Source organism: Python bivittatus, unplaced genomic scaffold, assembly GCF_059951505.1.
Source record: "Python bivittatus isolate LINGU-HERP-01145 unplaced genomic scaffold, Pbiv_v1 ctg000980_np1212, whole genome shotgun sequence".
Taxonomy (NCBI): domain Eukaryota; kingdom Metazoa; phylum Chordata; class Lepidosauria; order Squamata; family Pythonidae; genus Python; species Python bivittatus.
Genome location: NW_028277125.1, coordinates 19,291,989 through 19,315,661, shown reverse-complemented (window position 1 = coordinate 19,315,661; position 23,673 = coordinate 19,291,989). Strand labels below are relative to the sequence as shown.

General features: G+C 35.4%; 1 protein-coding gene across 2 annotated transcripts in view; it reads right to left on the bottom strand.

The window, feature by feature from the left end:
• Positions 1-2,644: 2,644 nt before the first annotated feature.
• NMD3 (NMD3 ribosome export adaptor) overlaps positions 2,645-23,673 on the bottom strand; it is a 33,636-nt gene continuing 12,607 nt past the window's right edge. For both annotated transcript variants that reach the window (XM_007437673.3, XM_007437674.4), the window contains exons 6-16: positions 22,095-22,223; positions 21,478-21,568; positions 20,508-20,586; positions 18,729-18,825; positions 17,640-17,757; positions 15,029-15,174; positions 13,934-14,046; positions 12,517-12,589; positions 11,215-11,321; positions 8,935-9,005; positions 2,645-6,809 (exon numbers count right to left, since the gene is read on the bottom strand). In XM_007437673.3, the coding sequence (XP_007437735.1) occupies positions 6,676-6,809; positions 8,935-9,005; positions 11,215-11,321; positions 12,517-12,589; positions 13,934-14,046; positions 15,029-15,174; positions 17,640-17,757; positions 18,729-18,825; positions 20,508-20,586; positions 21,478-21,568; positions 22,095-22,223 (1,158 nt within the window). In that variant the 3' untranslated portion in view covers positions 2,645-6,675. The remainder of the gene's footprint in view (positions 6,810-8,934; positions 9,006-11,214; positions 11,322-12,516; positions 12,590-13,933; positions 14,047-15,028; positions 15,175-17,639; positions 17,758-18,728; positions 18,826-20,507; positions 20,587-21,477; positions 21,569-22,094; positions 22,224-23,673) is intronic.

The following is a 23,673-nucleotide window of genomic DNA, read 5'->3' as shown; positions in this document are numbered from 1 at the left end:
ATTTGAACGTGTCAAGACCTTGAAACAAATACTATAATTTCTAAAATCAGATGTATGCACTGAGCATAATTAGAATCTAACTTCTTTGTTAGGACTACACTACTGCAACAGAAAGGAGGCAGGCTGAAAGCCTATGTATCTGCCTATTTAGAATTACAACATCAGGAAAACGTTATTGTTTTTTAAAATATTGTGGAGAAGCTCTGTGTTTTGACAGAATTAAAACAGGACATATTCCCAATAGAGAAATGCTTTTGTATCTTCCTCTGTAGCTAGTCTACTGATCTTGCTCTGTAATAAACTATAATCCCTGATAATAGGGAAAAACCCTGCAAAATACACATACACAGACTTAAATGGAAACGAAGTGTTTTCACTTTGGTGTAGTTATTACTTTGAGTCTCTGAAATTATTTCTTTATATAGCTATTATTTGGGTATTCTATTAAATAACTAAGAATGGCAAACTGAATGGAAAAAAATAGGAATATATATTTCTTCCCATATACAACAACCATCATAATATTAGGAAGAAAATTAAAATACAACTTTAGGGTACAAGAAAAAAAAGTTAAGCATTATTATTATTGCTGTTATTATTAAACTGTGTCATGGCTACCACTCCAGTAGAGTCTGGACAGCTTTTTTTGTAGATAACTTTTCTGTATTTATGTTTTGTATTTTTGTTTACTTTAACCATCAGGGAGAAGTAATATCAAAGCAAATAAATCCCACCCCCCAGTCACGAGAAATCCTTCAGATTTCACATTTAATTCTGCAATTTCTATAGGAATTGTCTGTTCATTTCCTAATCTGTTTCCATTTGTAACAGAGTAAAACATTTAATTGACTGGCCTACTGGAAATGTTATGCCTCATTGATATAACCATGAAATTATGGATCATATGTAGGCTGCTTTGCACAATACATAACAATGATTAAATGAGTTATGATGACTCACTGAATTAATGCAACTGCTATGGTTCACACAACATACTAAGATACAAACTAGCCAACCATATTCATCAAGTGTTGTGTGTGAATGCAGATGCATTTTTGGTTTGAACTACACATAGTCCTCATTTAGCGAACACAATTGGGATTGACAACTTGGTCACTAAGTGATGTGGTCGCTAAATGGAAAACTCACATGACTGTGACTGTACTTAGGATTTTACTTCAGTTTTCCTTTTTTCCCACTCCCCGCCCTTTGGAATGCTCACCCTGGCACTGGGATAATTAGCAAGAAAGGAATTAATGTTTCTATTTACATTCATTGGAGAGGAAGAGATTTAAATAATGTGAATTAATTCCCTTCTTGCTATTTATGCCAGTGCTGGGGTGAGCATTCCAAAGGGCAGGGTAGTGGGGAAAAAGGAAAGCTGAAATAAAACATTAGGAGGCAAACAAAAGCCAAAGCTATGAAAGTGATTAAAGTCTTATCAGTTATAGGCAGCAGCTGCCAGTAGGCTAATTAAGTTCACAGAGCTAAGCTTGCTAACTTGCCTTTAGCACCTTTTGGGGAAGTGCTGTGCTGCAGAGAAAAGCAGCTCAGGAAGAGATAACTTGTTCAAGCAATCTCTCTGTTCTGTGAGAGGGAAAGAGAGAGAGAGAGGAAATAAAAAAAAAGGGTCAGGCACAGGATTAGGGGTACTGACTGTAATGGCAAACATGTGACTGAGTGTAATGGTATGGGGGAAAGACCTTGGGAGACTGGGCCAAGAGATGCTGCCTAGGGAATGGTCAGATAAGAGACCGCATAGCCTGCAGCTGGATAGTGGGCAGGACAAGAGGCTCAAAAGAGACCTTTCCTAGTTTCTTGAGCTGTAAAGGAAATGGGGGAGAATTGTACCTTCAGACTTGCATGATTCTATTATTGTAGCTTTACAATAAAGTAGAATGAGCTTATCTGGTCATCTTTCCTGTCTGGTCCACCTAGTAAGGCTGACAGAGATGCTCCGAAGGTTGTAAATGTGTGCCTTAGTTGCAAAGTTATTTTTTCAGCAGCGTTGTAACTTTGAACAGTCACTGCATGAGGCAGTCAGTAAGCAAGGTCTACCTGTACAAGCTTTGATACTTTGGTTATAACAGCTGATATCCAAAGAACCCATAACAGAAATATACAGGGCACTTGACTCTCAAGTTTCTTCTTGGTAGAGGTTACATTGTAATTCCAGGCTTAGCTCCAGCACATGTATAAAATGTTTAACAACTCCAACTTTACTCATTTTCTTCTGTATTATCCACTCTGACCAGCAAGCACAACTAAAAGCTAGAATTTTGTGGGATTCTAAAATATAAAAGAAATCTAATTGGCACATACTGTTATGACATCTTGTCTCTTCTTTAATATAAGAATAGATATGCTGGGATTATTTCTTCTAACAATTAAAATCAGATCACAAGCTCTTGAGTACAGTATAGCAAATTGTTAAATAGGGTAATATATAAATTCACCCACTTTGTTCATCATGTGAATTGTAGGTGTCTCTATCTCTTTAGGGCAATATTACTAGATGCGTATTTCAATTCCCAGAAATCAGCTGCTGCAGATGCCACTGTATCTCAGTTGAAATGCACAATAGAAAATAAGTCCTACAAATACTTCATTTCCCCCAAGTGGCAATAATAAAATATAAGTCACATTTTCCCAACTGTATGGGTAAATAAACAATTCTTTTTTAATATTTAACTGCATGTTTACTCAAAAGAAATGAATTGTAGCACTTGTGCTATTACAATACAAATACGTTTAACAATATTGTTCACTTGACAGGTCAATATAGAGTCTCAATTCATCAATAAGTAAGTATAAAGTTAGAAGTATAACATAGGATTTCAAGAAAAAAGATGGTAGACTCATGGCTCTTTTACACAAATAAAAATTCAGGAACCTACTGTCCCATTACCCTGGGTCCTTGTACTTATTAAAGTTGGACCTATCTACTATGCAGTTACTAAAAAATGCCTTTATGTTCAAGCATCTTTTACCAATATAACTGTTTATTTGGGCTTCTTCAAAGTGATTCACTTTCTCTTTGAGTTTTCTCTCTGTTGCCCAATGTTTAGTCTTTATTTTTAGCACTTTGACTTGGTTATTGCTGAGTTTTAACTTTCAAGGGTTGAACAAACAGATTTAAATACTATATTAATAATATAAATTATAAATGCACATAATAATGGTCCAAACAAAAGAATGATTCTGATGGCAAAGGTTTTCCTTCCCTCCCAGCAGTCTGCATCATGTACATACAGCACTGTGTTTTTAGATTATCTCATGATCAAGCAGGTTCAAGGTGACAATATCTAATGTGTATATATAAGAATGGCATACCCCAAAACAAGCCATCAAGCTCTCCTAGTCTATTTATTCCTTTTTTCTAATGGTATAAGTGGAGATCACCAAATACCTTTTATAAAGCCATAATTTTTTCTTAGCTGATCAAATATTTTTGTCTATGTTGTGTTCTGTTTTTTAGTTTTTCTGAATACATTCTCATTATTTACATCAACTAAACTACTTTGATTAGATTCTACATAGATATACTCTGAAAAGCAATTGCTGTGAAAGAAAAATGCAAGGAGTATGTGTGCACGTGTATATATAACTCAGTAACAGTTCCTGGTTGAGATGTTTAGAGAAAAGTTGGAAACGTATTAAGCAATGATGCTGATGGAAAAGTATGTTTATTTGAACAATGATATACTTCCAAACTATAAGATATAGGTCCATAAGAGTAGTCTTGTTGCACTTATGTAGAAAAAAAATTTTTTTTTTGCTACAAATGTCCACATACTATCCCTCTGTTATATACTTATATACCTATAAGTATATAACAGAGGGATTAAATTAGAGAATTACAGAGAAATTATAATCTCTATAATTCTAATTTAGTTAATTTACTAAACTTAGTAAATTAAATTCTAATTTAATTATAGAGAAATTATAATCTCTGTAATTCTAAGTTAGCATTATGGCTACCATATCTAGGCTGTAAACATCTGGATACCCATTAGCACCAAAGTGATACAAAAAACCTGGTTGTCATCTGGATTTTTGCCAAGATGTGGTTGCTCTAAAAATGTAAACAAGACAAGAATCCTGTATTGCCTGCTAATTTTCAAGATTTAAAATAAAAATTGGGGGTTGTTGAAGCTTTTAAAAAAATCTATATGTCTACTTTGCCTAAGTTATGTACTGTACTCCATTTCCTTTGGTCTCAAGGAAGTTTTCCAATCCTTGCTAGCTGCAATCCGACTTAGGAGATTGGGGTTTGAAACTAACATAAACTGGGTTCTGTTACTAAAGCATCAGACCTTGCAAACTGGAATTTGATACTATACTTCTGATATCATGGATTCAAAAATCTTCACTACAACTATCCTCTTTAGCAACAATACTAGTACTATTTAATTGCTCTGAAATTGTGTGTTATAGGAATAAGCAAAAAAAGAAAAAGAAAAAGAAAGGGGGGATGGGCTGCTTAATATCTACCATTTATTGAAATTGTTGTCATATAAATATGCCTCGGTTTGATTCTGAAATGATTTGCATCCTTAAGGCAACAATGAATTCTCAAGACTGCATAGCTGAGATTAGTCATGCCTCAGCACTACAGACTGTTTAATAAAGATAAAGTGGACCATGCAGCATTGAAGACAGACATTTCTCAACTGTTTATGATGCAGAAGCAATATAATATAGACATCTGATTTATAGTTTACAAGATAGGAGATGGAATGGAAACACATTATCAACTTGATGAATAGCTAGATCTTGAGATATTTTAATAGAGAAAGGTAGTTATCACTAAAACAGTGAAGCAATGTTTACAAGTTCAACAGCATAATTGCTAAGGCTTCTTTGATGTAACACTTGCTGTGCCAGTAATGTTTACAGTGAAATTTTATGGAAGTAATGAGATTTAAATACTATAGCTCCAAATATCATTACATGGATTGAGAAATGCACTTTTACTATAAAAACCCTTTCAGCAATGATGCCATTTTTATTTAATTACTCTGAAATGTTGTATTATACACCAATCTTGTATCTCAATTATTTTATGGTGTATTTTATTTTACGTTCATTGTTTTTTATCATTTCATTAAGAAACTATTCCATACTGCCTCAACTCAAGGAAGAGAGAGATCTTGAAACGCAACAGAAAAAAATTATTGGTACAGACTCCTTATGATAGTTTCCCAAAATTACGCCACATCTGTAAAATAAATGATTCAGCAAGAAGAAAAGTCCTAGATTTTTCCATTCTGCTTTCATAAACACAGGTGTCACACCTTTCTACATGCCTACATTTTAGATAAGTAGTTGTGAAATCTCACTGCATAGTTTAGTATATGTAGTCATGAATTAGTATTCTAAAAGCTGTGCCTAGGCATGCATAATCAGCTTATGGAAATAAGAAAAAAAGACTTCCTTGGTATTCTTCAAAGATCAACTAAAACAGATAACAAGACATCTCAAAAAAGCAGGATCAGAAGCAGTTAGCCTTTTCTATACCATGAACATGCTGTGAACTTAATACAGTATACTTTTAAGAAATGCATGTATGTGGTTTATGTCTACTTTTGTAACTTCCACCAATGAGAATATGTTGCTCAAATAAAAAAATATTTTACAAAGTAGGTATTTTTCAAATCTGTAGCACTGATGCTCCTTTTTACTTCATGAACCTATTTCTAACCTCAAGAGAAGACTGAAGAATTATACCCTGTTAGAGAAGTTAGCATAGTTTTCTCCAGCCTGGGCACTCTCTATCTATCTATCTGGATTTCAACCCCCAGAATTCCTAAAGAGGTGAAGGACACAAATAAATTTCTAAGATATTTGTTTTGCTTAACTGTTGGGTTCATATATCACACTAAACCAAAATTTAATTAACCATGGTTTACTGACTAAAATTGGCTGAATTCACATATAGTCCTAAACCATAAAACATGGCTTATAAATTACAATGGCTGGGGAGAGAAGAGAAATGACATCTCATGCAGCATGATGTCATAACGCAAATGGCATGAATTACATAAATTATAATCTGTCTCTTTGCATCATCTGCATGATAATCTCATGCCTCATAGGACATCATTTTGATGTCATTGTGCTTCCACCAGAGATGAATTCATAAAGTATACTAAGCTAAAATAATTCAAACCTCATTAAAGCTTACTGCAATATGTTAAACCAGCTATTTGGTCTACATTCTAAACAATTTAAATATTTTAAAATAATCTGAAGCAATCTCAGTACAAACTTTTCACTTCCTAATTTGAATTAATCAGATTTCATACATTTGCTGGCTGTAAGACATGATGTATCTAAAGGACCAGTTTAAAATATATTTGAATTTTCTTAAAGCTGATCTGGAGTATCTTTCAACACTAACAGCCCTAAGGTCCTGAATGCAGATATTGAAATCATTGAAGCATTGTTTTATACAGTAAGATACATATCAATTTGATACATAATTTTAAAAAATCCTAAATCTACTATATTTTCCTTTTTATTAACCATTAAAACTTTCAGGAGCATTTGTTTCTTAACCTCCTGCAAATCTTACCAATATTATTGGCTTTGCAGGTCAAGAATGCCTATAACAGATTTCTTAATGACTATTTTTCAAGGGAGGACAAAATTCAGTTAACAAGATCTCCTAACTTATTCCATCAGCATATCAGCACCTTCTCCACCTGTAGCATCTTGAGATATCTGAAGGTCTTCCAGCATTTCAGTGAGACTGATTTGGGGAATACTATCATCATCTATGTCACTTTCCACTGGAATGACTGGATCTACAATGTAAGAACATAGCATATAGTCTAAAAAGAAATGACTAGAGGATCAAATAGCATGGCTTTCTGCATGATATAGAATGTTACAATCTTAAAGACTGGCAACTTGTGTATTTCTACAAGGAGGTACATCTAAAATAAAAATACCATACTATCTTTGCATTGTTTATTATACAAATAATCTTTTAAGCTATGAAGGGAAAAGATACCCATGAAGTCCCCTAACAGTAACCAAAAATGGAAGGTTCTCATTAAGTCTTGTTGCCAAATTTATTCTAAAATAAAGGGCTTAGATTACATAATCTTGTAAACTGGATACATGTGTCCTTTAGCCCCGCTTTCATTAACAAGTACATTAAGGTGGGTCCTCCTTGATGCCTTTGAGTTCTTATCTACTTTCTCTTGATTTAAGAGGGCTGGTGGTAGCTAGCTGCTTATGAGAAATGAATGACTGTTCTTGTTCTGCATTATTCTGGAAATCTGCCTTCTCATTTCCAGGCTCAGAGAACTCCATTACAGTATCTTTTATAGAACAGGTCACTTTCCTACAACCCTTTAAGTGCAAGGCTTGAAGAAATAAACAGTTCTTAAATCTTAAAATGTACTTGACATATTAAATGTTATGTTACTTTCTCTCCCAGGCATAGCTCGTTTCTTTGTTACCAATCTGCTTTTTTATTAAAGGAAGGGGGAGGATGTTCAGTGGGAACTAATTTGGAATTTTCTTCCCTTCTATAACACAAGCTCTAATCGCTGAAGTAAGGAGCAAGGTCAGTAGGAAAATGATTATCCAGGCCTAAAACAGCATTATTTCTTTAAGGTTACTGCTGAGTTATACAAATCAGTTCTGGTGGGCGGGAGAATAAGGGCCAGTATGCATATATAATTAATCCATCCTAATTTTAATCCATCCTAATTTTACTCAGGTATTTAGAATCCATTAAACTATTAGGGCAGCTAGAGAAACAATTTAATGGGATTAGACAAAGCTCTTTTATGTTGATCCTAATTAACCATTCCCAATTTATTGGCTTCTTGTTTGTAGAAAAAGGATGATAAATTGCAGCCTGCGTGCCACTTTTTCACAGCCCCCCAAATCATGCTGCTAAATTTTGGTGACAAACCTCTAACAAATGGTGGCATAATTTCCTATAACCTTTCTACACACAAAACCCCCTGTAACTTTCAATTAGTTTTAGACTGTCCTCAAAATGGAAACCATCTGGAAAACCTAGCTCTGCCCGCTTCTGTGCTGTTATGATAACACTACCTTATCCACTGAGACCCTAGGTCACCAATTTTTCTTTTAAGTGTCCCCAATTACAGAGAAGTTGCTCATCCCACCTTTAAAGGGAAACTCAGAATTCAGAAAGCATTCTGAATTGTGTGTAGCTAAGACATTTAACTGAAAGGTGCAATAAGCTGCAAAGGATTTAACCTGCTCTTCATCCTGAGCATCAAAATACGCTTAACTGATCTGAATCTGTTGGAAGAGAGTGGTCACGCTCAAACTTGTCAGACAAAACTTTCTTGCATAATGCAAATTCTCTGAGTGTGCAATAACTACTGTGCCTGTGGTTTGCCGCCCAACTAGTTAACTGCAAATCAGGTTGATCATTAACAGATGCAATGAACTATTTACATCACTCTATTTATATTGTAGGACTATGTGATGGAATGTTGACATGACTCTGGGAATGGGGAGAGAAAGAACAAACTATTAACAGAGGAGTTTCAGAAAAGATTACTGAGTTCTGGTAAGGAAGAAAGCATGAAAAAGAAACTCAAAATAATCTACCTTGATTTTGTTAGGTGTAAGTTGTAGTATAAGGAACACTCATGATGGAAGTTCCACTCCTTACATACTTGTGTGTCACATTACAATGCAAATACAAAAGGGGCAGAGTTTGTGTAGAGATGTGTTTTGTCATTTGCTCTCTTTGTGGATGTCCATGCCCAGAGAAACCCACAATCCAGTGTATCCTTACTGCTGTTGCTATTATGATCCATTGAGTCAACCCTAATTCCTGGTGACTGCAGGACAAGTCTTTGCAGTTTTCTTGGCAACATTTTTAGAAGTGGTTTGCCAGTTCCAGAATGAAATGATTTCAGGTGGGAAACTTACTTTTATAAATATTGACATTTTTTCTAATTGTTTCATCTTCTTCTAGATCTTCCAGGAAGTCTTGGTACTGTCTGTAAAAATACCACATTGTAAATAAAGTCAACAATTTTATCGTTTTCATCAGGAACTATGCACATTCTAGGTCACTATATGCACATGCACATAACATGAGGAAACCAAATATTTGGCTCAAAGGCCTGTCCTGTAACTATTACAAACATATCAAATTCCTGTTCCATATGGACCTATTCTATATGGTATTCAGAGGAAAATCAGTTGCAAAAACTCAGAATTAGACAAATCAGATACAATGTTGGTGATCTTCAGTGTTTAATTTCAGTTATGTTCCATCATGCTGCCCTTAGACTGGGTTTATACGCAGGCTAGTTTACACACTGCACTAAGCCATAATTTGTTTCAATGGTGACTTATGTCCTAAGCTACAGTTGACTGAAGATGAGTGGTGAATTTAGAATGGATACTTCGCAAAATGCACTGCTGCAAATGAAGCTGCATCCTCCAGAAGCATCAATGTGGCTGTTCTGAAGGCTTTTTGTGGCTGAGAGTGTAGGCACAGAAACATTTACTTTGGTGACACCAATGAAGTGAAAACATTGCTGTTGTGGAGATGTTCTGGTCATTTGTCTTCTTTTCTATTGTCTCTTTTGAATAGTGTGTAGATGCTGTTTATCCAGCATCTCCTCACCAGCTTTCATCACCCAGATAAGCAGAGATTACCACCAGGGACACAATCAAGCAGTAAACAATACCCTAATCAAGGAACTACCAGAGGAACAAAACAAAACCCCCACCAACACTGGCAGGGCATGCCACAGTATATAAACAGAGAGCAAACCCCATCCCATTCCAGCACTGAAGATGTTACTAGCCGGGTAACGAAACATTTGCAAGAAAACAACCAAGCTCAGAGAACCCCAAGGACTCCGCAAAGGACTTGGTAATGTGGCTTTGTTGGAGTTAAGGGAGACGGAATTTTGCCTGAGATTCAGAGCTATTCTGAAAAATTCAGATGAAAATATTAGAAGAAAGGTAGTTCAAGTGTTGGGAGAATTCTTAAACTGGGATGAAGAAAAAGCTGAAGATGAGATTGATAAGGTGTATTAGGTAAATTCACATTATGTAGCAATAAGACATGTACCAAGAGATGTATGAATACACTTTGCAAAGAAAAGGACCAGGGATCAAGTTTGGCAATGGCATTTTAATATCAGATTGAAGACTGACAATGTGGATATAATTATACTAAAAGAACTTCCCATCAGAATTTTATGCAAGAGAAAGGACTATTTTTTTTTTGACGGAGGAATTGAAACAGAAGAAGATTTTGTTTCGTTGGGATAAACTGGAGGGAGTGATTTTTACTTTCCAACAGAAAAGATTTTGTCTGAATTTGGTTCATAAAGCCAAAGAAATTCTGGAAAAAATTCAGAGGAGACCTGGAGATGCAAGTGGAGGAGGACAAGCAGACAATCTCAAAAGCCAAACAAGTACAGGAGGAAGATGAAAAAGAGGACTCTGAGTTGGGTGCCAACACTCAACTTTTCTAAACTACTGGCTTAATTATGGAGTTACACATGGCTAACGTGGAATATAAATGGAGGAAATGCTCCCCAAAAGAGAAGTGTTCCTCTATTTAAAAAAACTTAAAGGTGTAATTTGTTTACAAGAAACTGATATCAGAAAAAAGGACATAAAATATTTGATTTATAAGAATTTTGGACAAGAATTTATTTTGGCACATCCAAAAAAAGTTAATGGAGTTGTGCTATATGTTAACCCACATTTAAAACTAAAATTAGTATTGGATGATAAACATGGCAAAATATACCAAACACCATCCATCTTATAGAATACAACTGGCAAAGGGATAAAAGCCCCAAGTTACTCAAGCTACAGTTTACAGTAGGAATACACAAGTGTACTATATTGCGTATTAATTGGACCAATTTGAACAGTTTGCATCTTGCATCCACCACCCTCTTGTAGCCACAAGCCTCAGCAGTAGACTATATTCCAAGTTATTCTTCTCCAATCAGTATTCTATCCAGGTAAATTGGACTTCAACATCCAGATTTAAGTTTGACAAAGTCCAAGATATATCTGAAAGCTACCAAGTTGAGGAACTCTGATCTGAATGACATCCAAACACAATCTGTTTCTCTGGCAGTTTATTTTGTTCATGGGTGTACGAATAAGCAGATTAAGCTGATAGGAAAAAGGATAAGAATATAACAAAAAGGGGGGGAAACAATCCATAACCTTTCATCATCTGTATCCATGTTATCTCGGTCTCTTTGTAATTCTTTCAGTTTCCAATTTCTGCGACGTTGACGCTTAGTGCGGTCATAACTTTTTTTAATCAAAACCTATGAATGGAACAGGAAAAAAACAAGTCCTAGATCAATACAGTCTATAGGAAAATATTAAGATCTCTTAGAAATCAATGCTTTTATCACATAGTAGTATCTGTAAATGCTTTCACTAAAACTATTATTACAACTGACATTTCGGTTCTTTACAACGCAGAAGGGCCAAATGCAAAGTCTTGTTTATTGAAAGCACTTTTACCCTTCAGATGAAAAGAGACTCCCAGAGCAACTTCCAAAGAATAAGATTAAAAGTCACTCATTTTGTTATCACTTTCCAAATGCTCCACTTATTTCACATATACTTCAGCTGATGAGCCAATATTATTTTGACCAAGAGTGGAAGTGACATGCTAAAACATGATATGAAGGCACAGGAAGCAGCAAGTTTGTTGAACCTAAGTCTACAACTAGTCAATTCTATGAAATACTAGCTTTAATTCCATCCTGGGGGGAAAAAAAATGATCTAAAGTATAAACAAGGAGACAATGGAGTGTTTTAATAGAATTTACTAATAAACTAGAAATGGCAACTTTAAAAGTTACCATTTGATAACAATTACTCGAGACCTCTGCATCTAAGATTTTCAGGTCACATGTAAACTTGGGGGCTTAAATGGTTCATCTCTCTTATACAACAAGGATATGCTTGAAAGGGAAAGCATTCTCCTAAATCCAAGTATGCAAAATTCTCCGTCACTTCTGGGAGTCAAAGAGAGTGACATCATTTAATATTATGCAGAAATAAAAATGGACATAATGCTTGTAAGAGTACTGTGGCAGACAGGAAAAACAAATGTAATTTCTAAAGCTAGATAAGATAAAATAACATAGAACAATTTAATTTCTTATGATACCAAAATATAAATATAGAAAATAAAGAAAAGTCAGAATTCTTTGTGTATAGTAAGATGTATTAGACTATAATTCTCAGAATTCCCAGCCAATATGGCATTCTATGAATTGTAATCCAACATAATATTTGGACTACTATTGTTTGTATTGTTTTTAAATGTTGTAAGTCACCCAGAGTCAGTATTGTAAGATAGGTGGCTATATAAATAGAGTAGAATAAATTAATTAATTAAGCAAAATAATGTCAAATTTGAGAATGGAGCCATATGTCATAATGATCTATGAATGTTCTTAATTGTAAGAAATGGATTGTTTAAAGAAAAAATTATCAGAACCATACCACATCAGGAACACTATGGGGATTCATCTTGTTTGCAAATTCATCATTCAGATTACAATTAACCAAATCAAAGCTAAAAAATAAAAAATATGAAAAACATATTAATAATATATCATTCTATCAATCTTAACAAAAGTATTATTTCCAAAATATAGTAGAATGGAGAAAATTTAAAACAGGATTATTACTGAATACTTTCGTGAAAAATTTAAAGTGTATTCTTATGTAAATAACCAGAATACTAACAAGAGAAGACGCTTGTCAGAATCTATATCTGTCAAATTTCTGAGGCATAAAAAAATACTGAATTCCAATGTGCTTTGCTCCAAGAAATTTACCAAGAATTTAAAGACAGGATACTTTCTAAAAGCAAAATGCCATGCGACTTCTAGCTCCAAGAACATCCAAAAGCTGTTCATGTATGTGATCAAGTGAAGAAAAACATCACAAATTTGACTTTATGATTTGTACCAAGAGTTTGTTTAAAGCATAATCAGAAAAATATATGGTAAAACCTAAAGGGAAAAGGATTACACTTCCTATTAGTAGTTCCCAAACATATTTACAAACTGAAAATCCACATCACAATGTGATCTAAAACTGGCATTACTGCATAGTTGGATTGTTCTTGGGTAATTTGCTTAATTTTAACAAAACTCAGATGGCAAAAATCAGGTCTGGAGAGTGGACTGCTGACTGCTAAAATTCATTTATTGTTGAGTAAATGAATTTCAGATGGTCAATCATATATGAGGAATATTTAAAAGCAAGGCAAGTTATAGTTTCTTAAGAAGTGATGTGAGTTGCATTTGACTTTATAGGGCAATGGTTTAACATAACTTTCTACATTAAGTTGAAAAACCATGTACGGAACTAGTAGTTTTAAATTCACAGGTTAGATATGCAGAATGGGCTACACCAAAATAAAATGTGGTCCAGGTAGTTTTTTGTTCAAAGTTTTGTGAGAATCCAACCACCATCTTAGCATGTAGTATATATACACCATATGATCACATTAATTTTTAAATTAATTTTTAAACAGTTTATTTGTTTGGCACAATACTGAACACAGCAACTGTATTTTGATAACCTGGGCTATAGGTTAAGGTTTAACATGTTTTATGAACCAAACCACAGAATAAAATATCAGGAGAGATATTTTAATACATGTTTTGGACTTTGGAGTCCAGCCATGGACTAGCACAAGGAATGTGTTATAAAACTGCAAAGTTTCAGCATTGTAATGTTTTCCATCTTCTACCAATGGGCATCCATGGGTCATGATGGTAAAAACTGATCCTTCATAATTTGGCCACTCAATAACTACTTTTTCAACTTTTCCCTCTTCCATTTAATTTTATAATCTATGTCAAGAATAAAACCATACGTGCAGGGAAAGATGCAGAATATTACAAACCCCAGTACAAAATCCCCAGGATTCAGAAGATGCCCCAAGTGAGTACGACAGAAATACTGATGGTCTGTATTCAGCTCTGATGTTTTCTGAACCCAGGCTTCTGCAAGGGTATGCTTAAAAATGTCAAAATAAAAGGAATACATGCATTAAATGTAGTTCATTAACTGACGCAAAACTATTACAAATTCTTTCAAATTTCACCTTACTTTCTATCCAAATAATCAATTTTTCTAAGCTACATTCAGTAGCCCTTGAGGAATATTTTCACATGAGGATTTTCAAACAATATCATGAGAATAACATTCTGTACAGTGACTTATATATAATTAGGAACACTGAATCATGGGGCTCATTTAGCTTGTCACTCAACTGCAAACTAAACTAATAAAAATAATCATAATGCATATTTGCTTAATTTGTACATCACAAAGTAAAGTTTTGTTTGTCACAGAGTAGGTATTACTTTAATCCAGAATGTTGTTCTTCAGTACAAACTTTTAGACAAAAAATTGCAGTAACATACCACATATGCCATTTTCTAAGACTATTTGTATCACATTAATTTTTATCACATCACTGAACATAAACAGTGTATTATATATAGTTCACTTCTAAAGAAAGTAAAGAAATAACTTTTCATAAATTCAAAGGCTGTAGTACAAGTTATTTCCCTAAATAAAAGTATCCCAAACTCAACCCTAAATTATAAAATCCAAATTTATTCATAGATCCAATGCTCTGCAATCCAAGGGGGAGGTTATTCATGGTTAATTTCAAGGTGCTATTCATTTTAAAGGACTGACCTTATGACTAATTTTGGTCAAGATTTCAAAAAGCAAAAAAGTTATAGGGATAATCTTAAGCATAACTCTGTGGATGAAAACTATGATCTTCTTGGAAGTGGTACTCCAACTGCTGAGTTCTCTTCCAAAGTAAGTATAGTCCAGCTAATATTTAAATCATTCTGAAGAGAGTGAGGACTTCATTGGAACTATCATACATTTATGCAACACACTGCAAAGTGAAACAATATTAATCAGGAAGCAAGATTTGCTCAAGCTTCTATCAGAGAAACAAGCAAACAAACATTCTTACCTTATTGGATTTCATGCCTGCACCAGCACCTTGCTTCTGTTCACAGATCTTACTGATATCCATTACAATAAATTCTTCCAACTGCTTTGGATGCAGCAAGCTATTAAAAGGATGGCGCCAATATGTGTTTCCATCTATTTCTGCAACTGAAAGAGCAAAAAAAGAAAATAGGAGACCAGAGCTAAATCAGACCTGATTTATGAATCAGTTGCTGATATTCCTGGATAAAAGTGCTAATCTAGCATCAGAGATATCAGGTTGACATTAAAGGGGAAATTTGCTCCTCCCATCTCTGCCCACTAGGCCACTTTGTGGGGCACAGCAGATTGGAAATGGAGGGCAGGGAGGTTGAGTGGGAAAGTATACAGTCAATTTCACCTTACTGACCATATTCTCAATCCAATGGCCTGCTAATTTTGAGAGCACAATGCTGGTTTTGGATGTCGGTGCCCAACAGTTTCTTCCAAAGCTACCTTTGGTTATCTCAGACTGGAGTGATCACTCACTGGTCCTTGGGGATTTCAATGTCCAACTGGAGTTGCCCAGCCAGGAGTGGCTCAGGATTTTATATCCTTCATGACCATAATGGACAAGTCTCAATTAGTATGTAGCCTCAACAAATGGAACAGGGTATATGTGAAATTTACTATTGGGTTCAAGTGAAGTTGGTCATCTGAAAATTGAGAAGCAATATGTGGCTCTGTTGTCATAGACAGATAATCCCTTGGTCAGTTTTAGATGTATGGCTAAAAATGCAGGAGTGGAAGACCAGTTAAATTGACCAATCCTAGGCATCTGATGGATACTGATTGTTGTCAGCCATGTAAGGTAGACCAGTTCAAGAAACCAATGCTACATATGTCTAAAACTATTTTTACTGGAACAGCTATAGCAACAGAATCTTGCAAGTCTGAATGTGCTCCCCCCCACCCACTTCTATCTCTGTGTGAATTAGGGAGGAGTTTGTCTGAGATGTTTTCACAAATTAACTTCTTGGCCAGGCTCAATCCCTGCTTATCTGACTAATTACTTTGGTAGCAGCTATTCCTTCTGTCCTTCAACGCCATTCCCTATGTCCTCTACAATTGTTTTTTAAATGAGTTTGGGGGATTTCCAACAATGTCTGTGACCAACACTGTCAATTGTTCTCTTTCCTCTCACAGGTCCAAATCAGCCCTTGGTTTACCAGAATTAAAAATAGTAAGAGAGATATGTCAGCAAGAGAGCAGGTAGAGGAACTCTTGGGCTTCATTCTGTGCTTGATCCGATCTGGCCATCTGAAGTCCTAGGCTAGTGTAGTTGAGTCAGTGATGAGTCCTTACCCTGCCTCTACTGCATCTACACAGAACTGGGTGATATTGCATTACTTTAAGTGCAGGTAATAGAGTCAATCTTCCATGGGGGGTAGGGTCCCCTAGCCCAAGGGCCTGAGGAATTAAAAGGACACTTTAAATATCCTCAAACACTGGGAGGTATGTAACAAGTGACTGATGTGTGGAGACTATGAGTGGCTGCAGATTAGTGTGCCGGATGCAGTGACGTGTCAGATTTCTGGCCACTACGATTAACTAATAGTGGAACTGAGGTGTATAGAGATAGGCGTGTACTGTATATCCCTCGTCAGAGACATAAAACTGAAAGTGATTCTTTGTGAGTGATTCCTTAGCAAAATTTACTTGAGACCAAAAGGTTGGATTTCCAAAAATTCCAGCAACTGAACTAAGTTCTACTTAGAAACTATATATCCCTATGAACATTGGAAAAGAGACTTCTGATTTTTGTTCTTAATGTCCAAGAGGGAGGTGAATCTTTTTACTGATAATGAAGAAGCCTGCAGTTTGCTGTTTACACAATGGTCTCCTGAATCTTTATCATTCTGGGTACAAAGGTAATACACAGGGTTCAGATTGGTACCTGATCTTGGGAAGTAGTTTGGGGCCTCTGAATGAGGGATGGAGTAGGCAGATCCTTTTGGAGACAGTTACGGGAGGAATCAGGGAGCAGTATTTCTTATAGGAAATTCTAATACCTAGGAAATTCAGACAGCTGACAACCTGGGCCTCCAGCTGCTGAGGGCAAATATCAGGTCCATATGTAATATGAACTTCTTCATTCAGAGTTGTAGATGAATAAATGGATTTGGTATATACTACTGAAGCCTGCCTGGATAAGTTAATTTCAAAATTTGCCTATCTGGATTTTGGGTCTTTTAGCTGCTTTGATTTCAAGGAGGGGAATGTTAGTGATGAATCTTGAATGACACCATCCTGTCATCAGGAGCCCTCTTTTAAAAATGACTGTAATGTGGCATCTATTTTGCCAGGTTTTCATTTATTAATTCATTTTACTATCAAGTTTAGCATTAATTATATTTTATGTTTTCAACTTTTTATAGTGTTTTCCTTTTTAAAATTCATTTAGCTTCCTTGAATAACCAATCATGAAAACAATATACTAATCTCAAATATATATGTATTTGTAGCTTCAAGCCTTACAACAGTTTGGTGGTTTTAAAAAGACTTTAGAACTATATTTACATTAAGATTCATTCAGGGTGCTTATTATTGGTATTACAAGATTACAGTTTATATGGAAAATATCAAAAACTTACTCTGCAATGTATTTGGATCAATAATGTGAATGGCACTGGTTACCCGGATACAAATGCAAATCTGGCTCATATTACCAAGGCTTTGAGCCAGTTTTGGTGACAAACACACAACGTTGTCCTGCAGATGGAGAACAGAAATAAAAAATAATATGTTTCTCTCAATTTTCCATCTTAAGCTATTTTTTAGTAAAATATTCTAGTCCTGAAAGGGAACTGAAAGTCAGAAAACTACATTGAATATGTTTCTAGGCACTAAAGCATTTAAATGATTCATAAAAATATCAGCTTGCTTTGGTTGAAGATCACCTTGCAATTGTTTTTCTTTGCTGATCAAATAGCTGAACTGAATATATCAAAGCGTAGAGACAGTTGTTGGTTTCATTACTTCCCCTGAATACAAGGAGTAATTGTGTATTAGTTTGAAAGCTAAATGTCCAAACTCAGTCAGTGACTTCTAATAGTCAGATATTCTACAATTATGCAGAATTATTTAAATTTGTAAATTAAACATGAAAGAATTCAATCATGACAAAATGCTAGAGATTAAATAGTATCAAAAAATCTATTTATGATACCTGTTGTATTAACTACTTCATGCTAAGTTGATCAAATACACACATTCACACAAACATATATATATAGAATTTTAAAATTATATAGTTGCTGCTATAGATCAAGACTATATTGATTTATCTGGAAGTACATTCAACTTAACTCAACTGTGCTTACTTATGATTTATTGTATCAAATATTGTACTGACATTAAGCTGTAAGCCAGGGATGAGAAAATTGTGATCTGATGTTGTTAGATCACAGGTCCCATCATCTGACTCCTAGCTAACGAGAGCTGCCTGAAATTGAAGAGCAATCTCTGAAGACCCACAGATTATCCATCTCTGACAAACACAAATGATTTATTAGTGCTCTTACAGGGACCCCATATCCAGAATCCACTGGATAGCCTGAATCTTTTCCTCTCAGATCTTATCCAATATTTGCAAGAATAAATACAATCTCTAAGGACCATCCCACTCCAGGCAAAAAGGACTTGTAGATTCTCAGTGCCTAATCCACAAAGACAGGAAATACCTTACATACTGGAACAATCTCAACAGAGAAAGTGCTTTTGTAATTATACGTATTGCTGTGAATGTCATGAGAAATCAAACGCTGTGATGATTTAATTCTGAAATTAAAAAATAACAAACTCAAATCAGAGCAATCAAGGCTATGGTATAGTTCACACTGTTTTTTTTAAACAATGGTTTGCTGAACAAGTCATGGTGGCCTGGCCCATAGAGAAAGCCTAGTCATAATGAGTATGTCCTCATAAGCATACAACAAACAAATCATATTTTGGATTAGAGTTATGGATGAAATCAGATTTCACATTAAAAATTTCTCCCACACCCCATAAAATAAGATAGCAAAGAAGGAACATTCACAATGATTACAAGTCTAAACATCTGGCTGTATTCTTTGAATCACTCCTAGTTTGTAAAAGTGAACATGGAAATGTGAGGGAGTGAAGTTGGGATTGCTGTCCGTGCTTGGGAAAAGTAGCTGCAGCCAGGCAGAAATGCTTCTCACCCCATTTCCATCCATCCATCCATTCTCATTCATTCACTCACAACTTTACTCACGAGCATCCAAATTGGTGTTCCAGCTGCCTGTAATAACTGAACCACACCCTGGCGTTTTTAAGGACGTGCTGATGTCCAGTGGCAGCTTCAACCCACCCAGGCCCTTAGCTTATAAAAACAAACATTAAGACAGAGTGGAGACAGGTGTAGGAACAAGGAGATAGGCAAACAGCATGCAGATGGGAAGTGGAGGTGATGTCTGGAGACTGGCAGCTATTATAAGCAGACAAGAAGACTATTAGTCAACTGCCAAGACCACAAGCTACAGTGAGCAGCATGTCCTGGTGGGAGCCCTGCTTGGAGCTTGGACTGGAGCTCAGCAGCAACTGGAAAAGAAACAACCACACTGAGGCAGCACCTCATCCCAACTACTGCAACAACTTTTGGGAAAAGGCAAAGGTTGTATGCTACTTTATAGACTTGGAGACTTTTGTTTGGACTGAGTATTAAAAGACTGAGCATCCTAGAAGGGTGGAGTTAATCCAGAGCAATAGCCTGTTGTTGGGGAAGGTGAGTGTCATAATAAAGCACTGTGTATAGCTCGCTATGCTGTGGTGTGTCTAGTCCTTGGAAAGTAAAGAACCTTCACAGGAAAGAAGACATTTAAAGGATCAACATCCTCCAAAGATATGAACTGTCATCTCCACAATGGTTAATACTTGAACAACTGTAGCTGTTGAATATTCATTCAAAGGTAAAACTGCAGGGACCTCATTCTAATTGTAATTTTTGGAGCATAAGCAAAAGAATTTTGCCACTTTTGTTTCCTTCCAAAGGAGAGAAGCAGAAAAACTTCAAAGATGTAATGCAAGAACAATACACTGGATTTTGCTTCCACAATATGAATCTACAACTACATCTCATCTTGGAAAAAAAGGTTATTTGAAAGGAGAAGCTTTCTTCCAATTACATTTCACTCTTGTGGTTTAGGAGATTGCCAGATCTGGTGTTTCATTCTACTTCTATGCTCAATATTGGAATTGTAATATGTAAATCTTCAAACACAGCTTGAGGCAAACAAGACTGGACTTGAAGATGTATATTTCTGGGATAGGTGGTCGGTGATGATCTGGAGTACATCATAAGATATGCTAAGAGCGTGGACTTTTTTTTTTCCCCAAAAAGTTTGAGAACTTGAGGTTTGTCTAATTTTTCTTCCCAATGGGACTACAATGCCGTAAACAGCTATGCAATTTAAAGAACAAATTTAAAGACAAAGACTTACCTACAAGGTACAGTACACTGAAGGAAGTCCACCATTTTCTGAGCATGCTGCTTGGAAGCATAGTAGAAATCCAGACCATCTGTAGGTACGTATATGAAACTGAAGTCATGAAGGCTGCTGCTTATTGATCAGAGATCTTACCTTCATGGAATTTCATGAAAGCCTCAAGATTACTTTGATATTCATTAATAGACCACATTTAACCTAAGCTGTCTTCTCTATATAAACACATTTAGAAAAATTTTAATTCCACCATAAAAATTAAAAACAACAACAACTTTTTGGGCAGCCACATACAGTAAGCTTATTTATTTAATAAATAACTACATTAACCTGCTTTTAGATGTAATTGTACATATTTTTTGTTTGAGGAATACTACAGTATGATGTTTCCAGAGCATTCACAACAGCTAGAATAAATGATTGTAATGCTTGGTGGAATTATAACTTCCCATTGTGATACAAAGAAGAAGGCATGTGTTAAATATGGTTTATTAATGAAAATGAAAATAGCCTTGAGGTTTTCATAAACATGCATGAAGAGAATGAAGATCTGTATGATAAATAAGTACCTGCATGATAACTGGAGGTACAATCAGTTACTGAATTTTTTGTACTGGCAGATTGCATGCTAGCTGATTTTGTTCATAAAATAAATCAAGCAAGCAACAAACTTTGCTGTTATTTGTTCATTCAGGCTCTGTTTATAAATCACTAGGACTCATACAAGTTTTGATAACATTCAGTGGCAAAGATAAGCAAAATTCAGAAAATCCAAAAGGGGAAGAATACTTTTTCACAGAACTGTATCTGCATATTCACTCAGCACCATCTTTCCCATGTGATCTTTAAAAACCAAGCATCTTATTCTTGACTGCCAGTAACTCCTGTCTATCACTGCTGATGTTGATTTAGATCACTCCAAGACACCAAGAGCTTTACATAAAGAACTTAAAAGCATATTATTTACCATGAATCTCTTTGATCCGAAGAGTGTTCTGGTGAAGCCTGTGTTTTAAAATTAATTGCTCCAAATAATAGAAAGTCTTTTTATGTAGTGTCTATAAACAAAACAAGATTATACATGAGTGGTGTTTATATTCCTGTAAAGCTGTTAAATGCATAAAAAATGCAGTTAACTAATAGGGCTATCATTTCACCTGAAGTCTAAAACTCTGTAGACTGTACAAACTACTTAAAGCAGAATAATTATATAGCCCTAAAACAAACATGTTTTCTCAGAAGACAATTCCTCCAAGCTCAATGGACCCAACTACCTAAAAAGCATGAATGGATCTGTGTGTCTTAGTGAAACACATACAGAAACCTGGAATCAATTTGTTTATTTAAAGCATTCCTATTCCACTGTTTAGTTTGAAAGATTCCCAGAGTTGCTTACTGAGTAAGAGAAAGACAGGCAAGAATGTTTGTGTTTGTGTATGTAGGTAAGAAAGAGCTATTGCATTTATACATATCAAATGAAATCCTGGCAGATCAATGTCTTCAGTAGTTACTATTATATATACCCTATGTGTTTGTATATGTATGTATGTATATACACACACAAACGCACACACACATACATACCTTCTGCCTAACTTGAACCACTGCTTTCCAGAAGTCCTTAGCTTCAACTCGATGGCAGTCTTCACACATTTGAGACTGAACAATATACTCTACTACAAAGACTTGCTGAAGAATTGCACCATTCATTACCTAGGGGAGAACAAGTAAGATTTGCCACCTTGAGTCAATTGGCAATTAGGTGGTTTTACAAACCCAATGAATAAATAAATCTGACCCTAATTTTTTCCTTCTGCAAAACTTCTGAGACATTATGGATGTCCATTTTTCTTCTGCTAGAAGCTTTTCACAAAGCACAGATAAATGATGAAGTGCCTGGAAACCAAGCCCTACAATGTATAGTTAAAGGTATATTTACCCTACACAAGAAACAACTGAGAGGAAATATGACAACAACCTTCAAATATTATAAGGGCTGTCATACAGAAGTGAGAGTGGATTTATTCTCTACTGTCCTGGAGGACAAGACCAGAAGCAATGGATTAAATCTACAAGGAAGTAGTTTCAGTCTAGACATCAGGAGGAATTTCCTGATTGTATAAATTGTCAGCATGTCACATGAGTGAAAAGATGAGTTTTCCTTTGCTGAAGTTCTTCAAAAGAGGCTGGATGGTAATCTGTCAGAGAACTATAAAGGATCCTGCACTAAGCAGGGGTTGGGCTAGATGACAATACTGTGAGTAAAAAAAAATCAATCTATGATAAAAGATATCTACTTTTAGTGACATACAGCTTGAGAACAATTATTTATTCTGTTGAATTTGTGACACTGCTTTGAAGTAGAATTGTGAACACTGGAGGAATCTGAAGACACTTACATTCTGAACCTACTACAAAGAGAGGATCCCTTAACATTTCACTGTATTGCATATACTCCAAATCTATACATGCTTCTTGGGAAATAAGACTTTTTCTAATTAATTTATTTAGAATAACATTCATATACTGTCCAATTTCATGCAACTCAAGGTAGTTTACATAATAAAAATAGAAACATAGCAAAACACATAATAAAACTGCAACTGCAACCTAAGTCCACCATCTACATACAGTGGGGCAAAAAAGTATTTAGTCAGCCACCAATTGTGCAAGTTCTCCCACTTAAAAAGATGAGAGAGGCCTGTAATTTTCATCATAGGTATACCTCAACTATGAGAGACAAAATGGGGAAAAAATCCAGAAAATCACATTGTCTGATTTTTAAAGAATTTATTTGCAAATCATGGTGGAAAATAAGTATTTGGTCACCTACAAACAAGCAAGATGTCTGGCTCTCACAGACCTGTAACTACTTCTTTAAGAGGCTCCTCTGTCCTCCACTTGTTACCTGTAATAATGGCACCTGTTTGACCTTGTTATCAGTATAAAAGACACCTGTCCACAACCTCAAACAGTCACACTCCAAACTCCACTATGGCCAAGACCAAAGAGCTGTTGAAGGACACCAGAAACAAAATTGTAGACCTACACCAGGCTGGGAAGACTGAATCTGCAATAGGCAAGCAGCTTGGTGTGAAGAAATCAACTGTGGGAGCAATAATTAGAAAATGGAAGATCTACAAGACCCCTGATAATCTCCCTT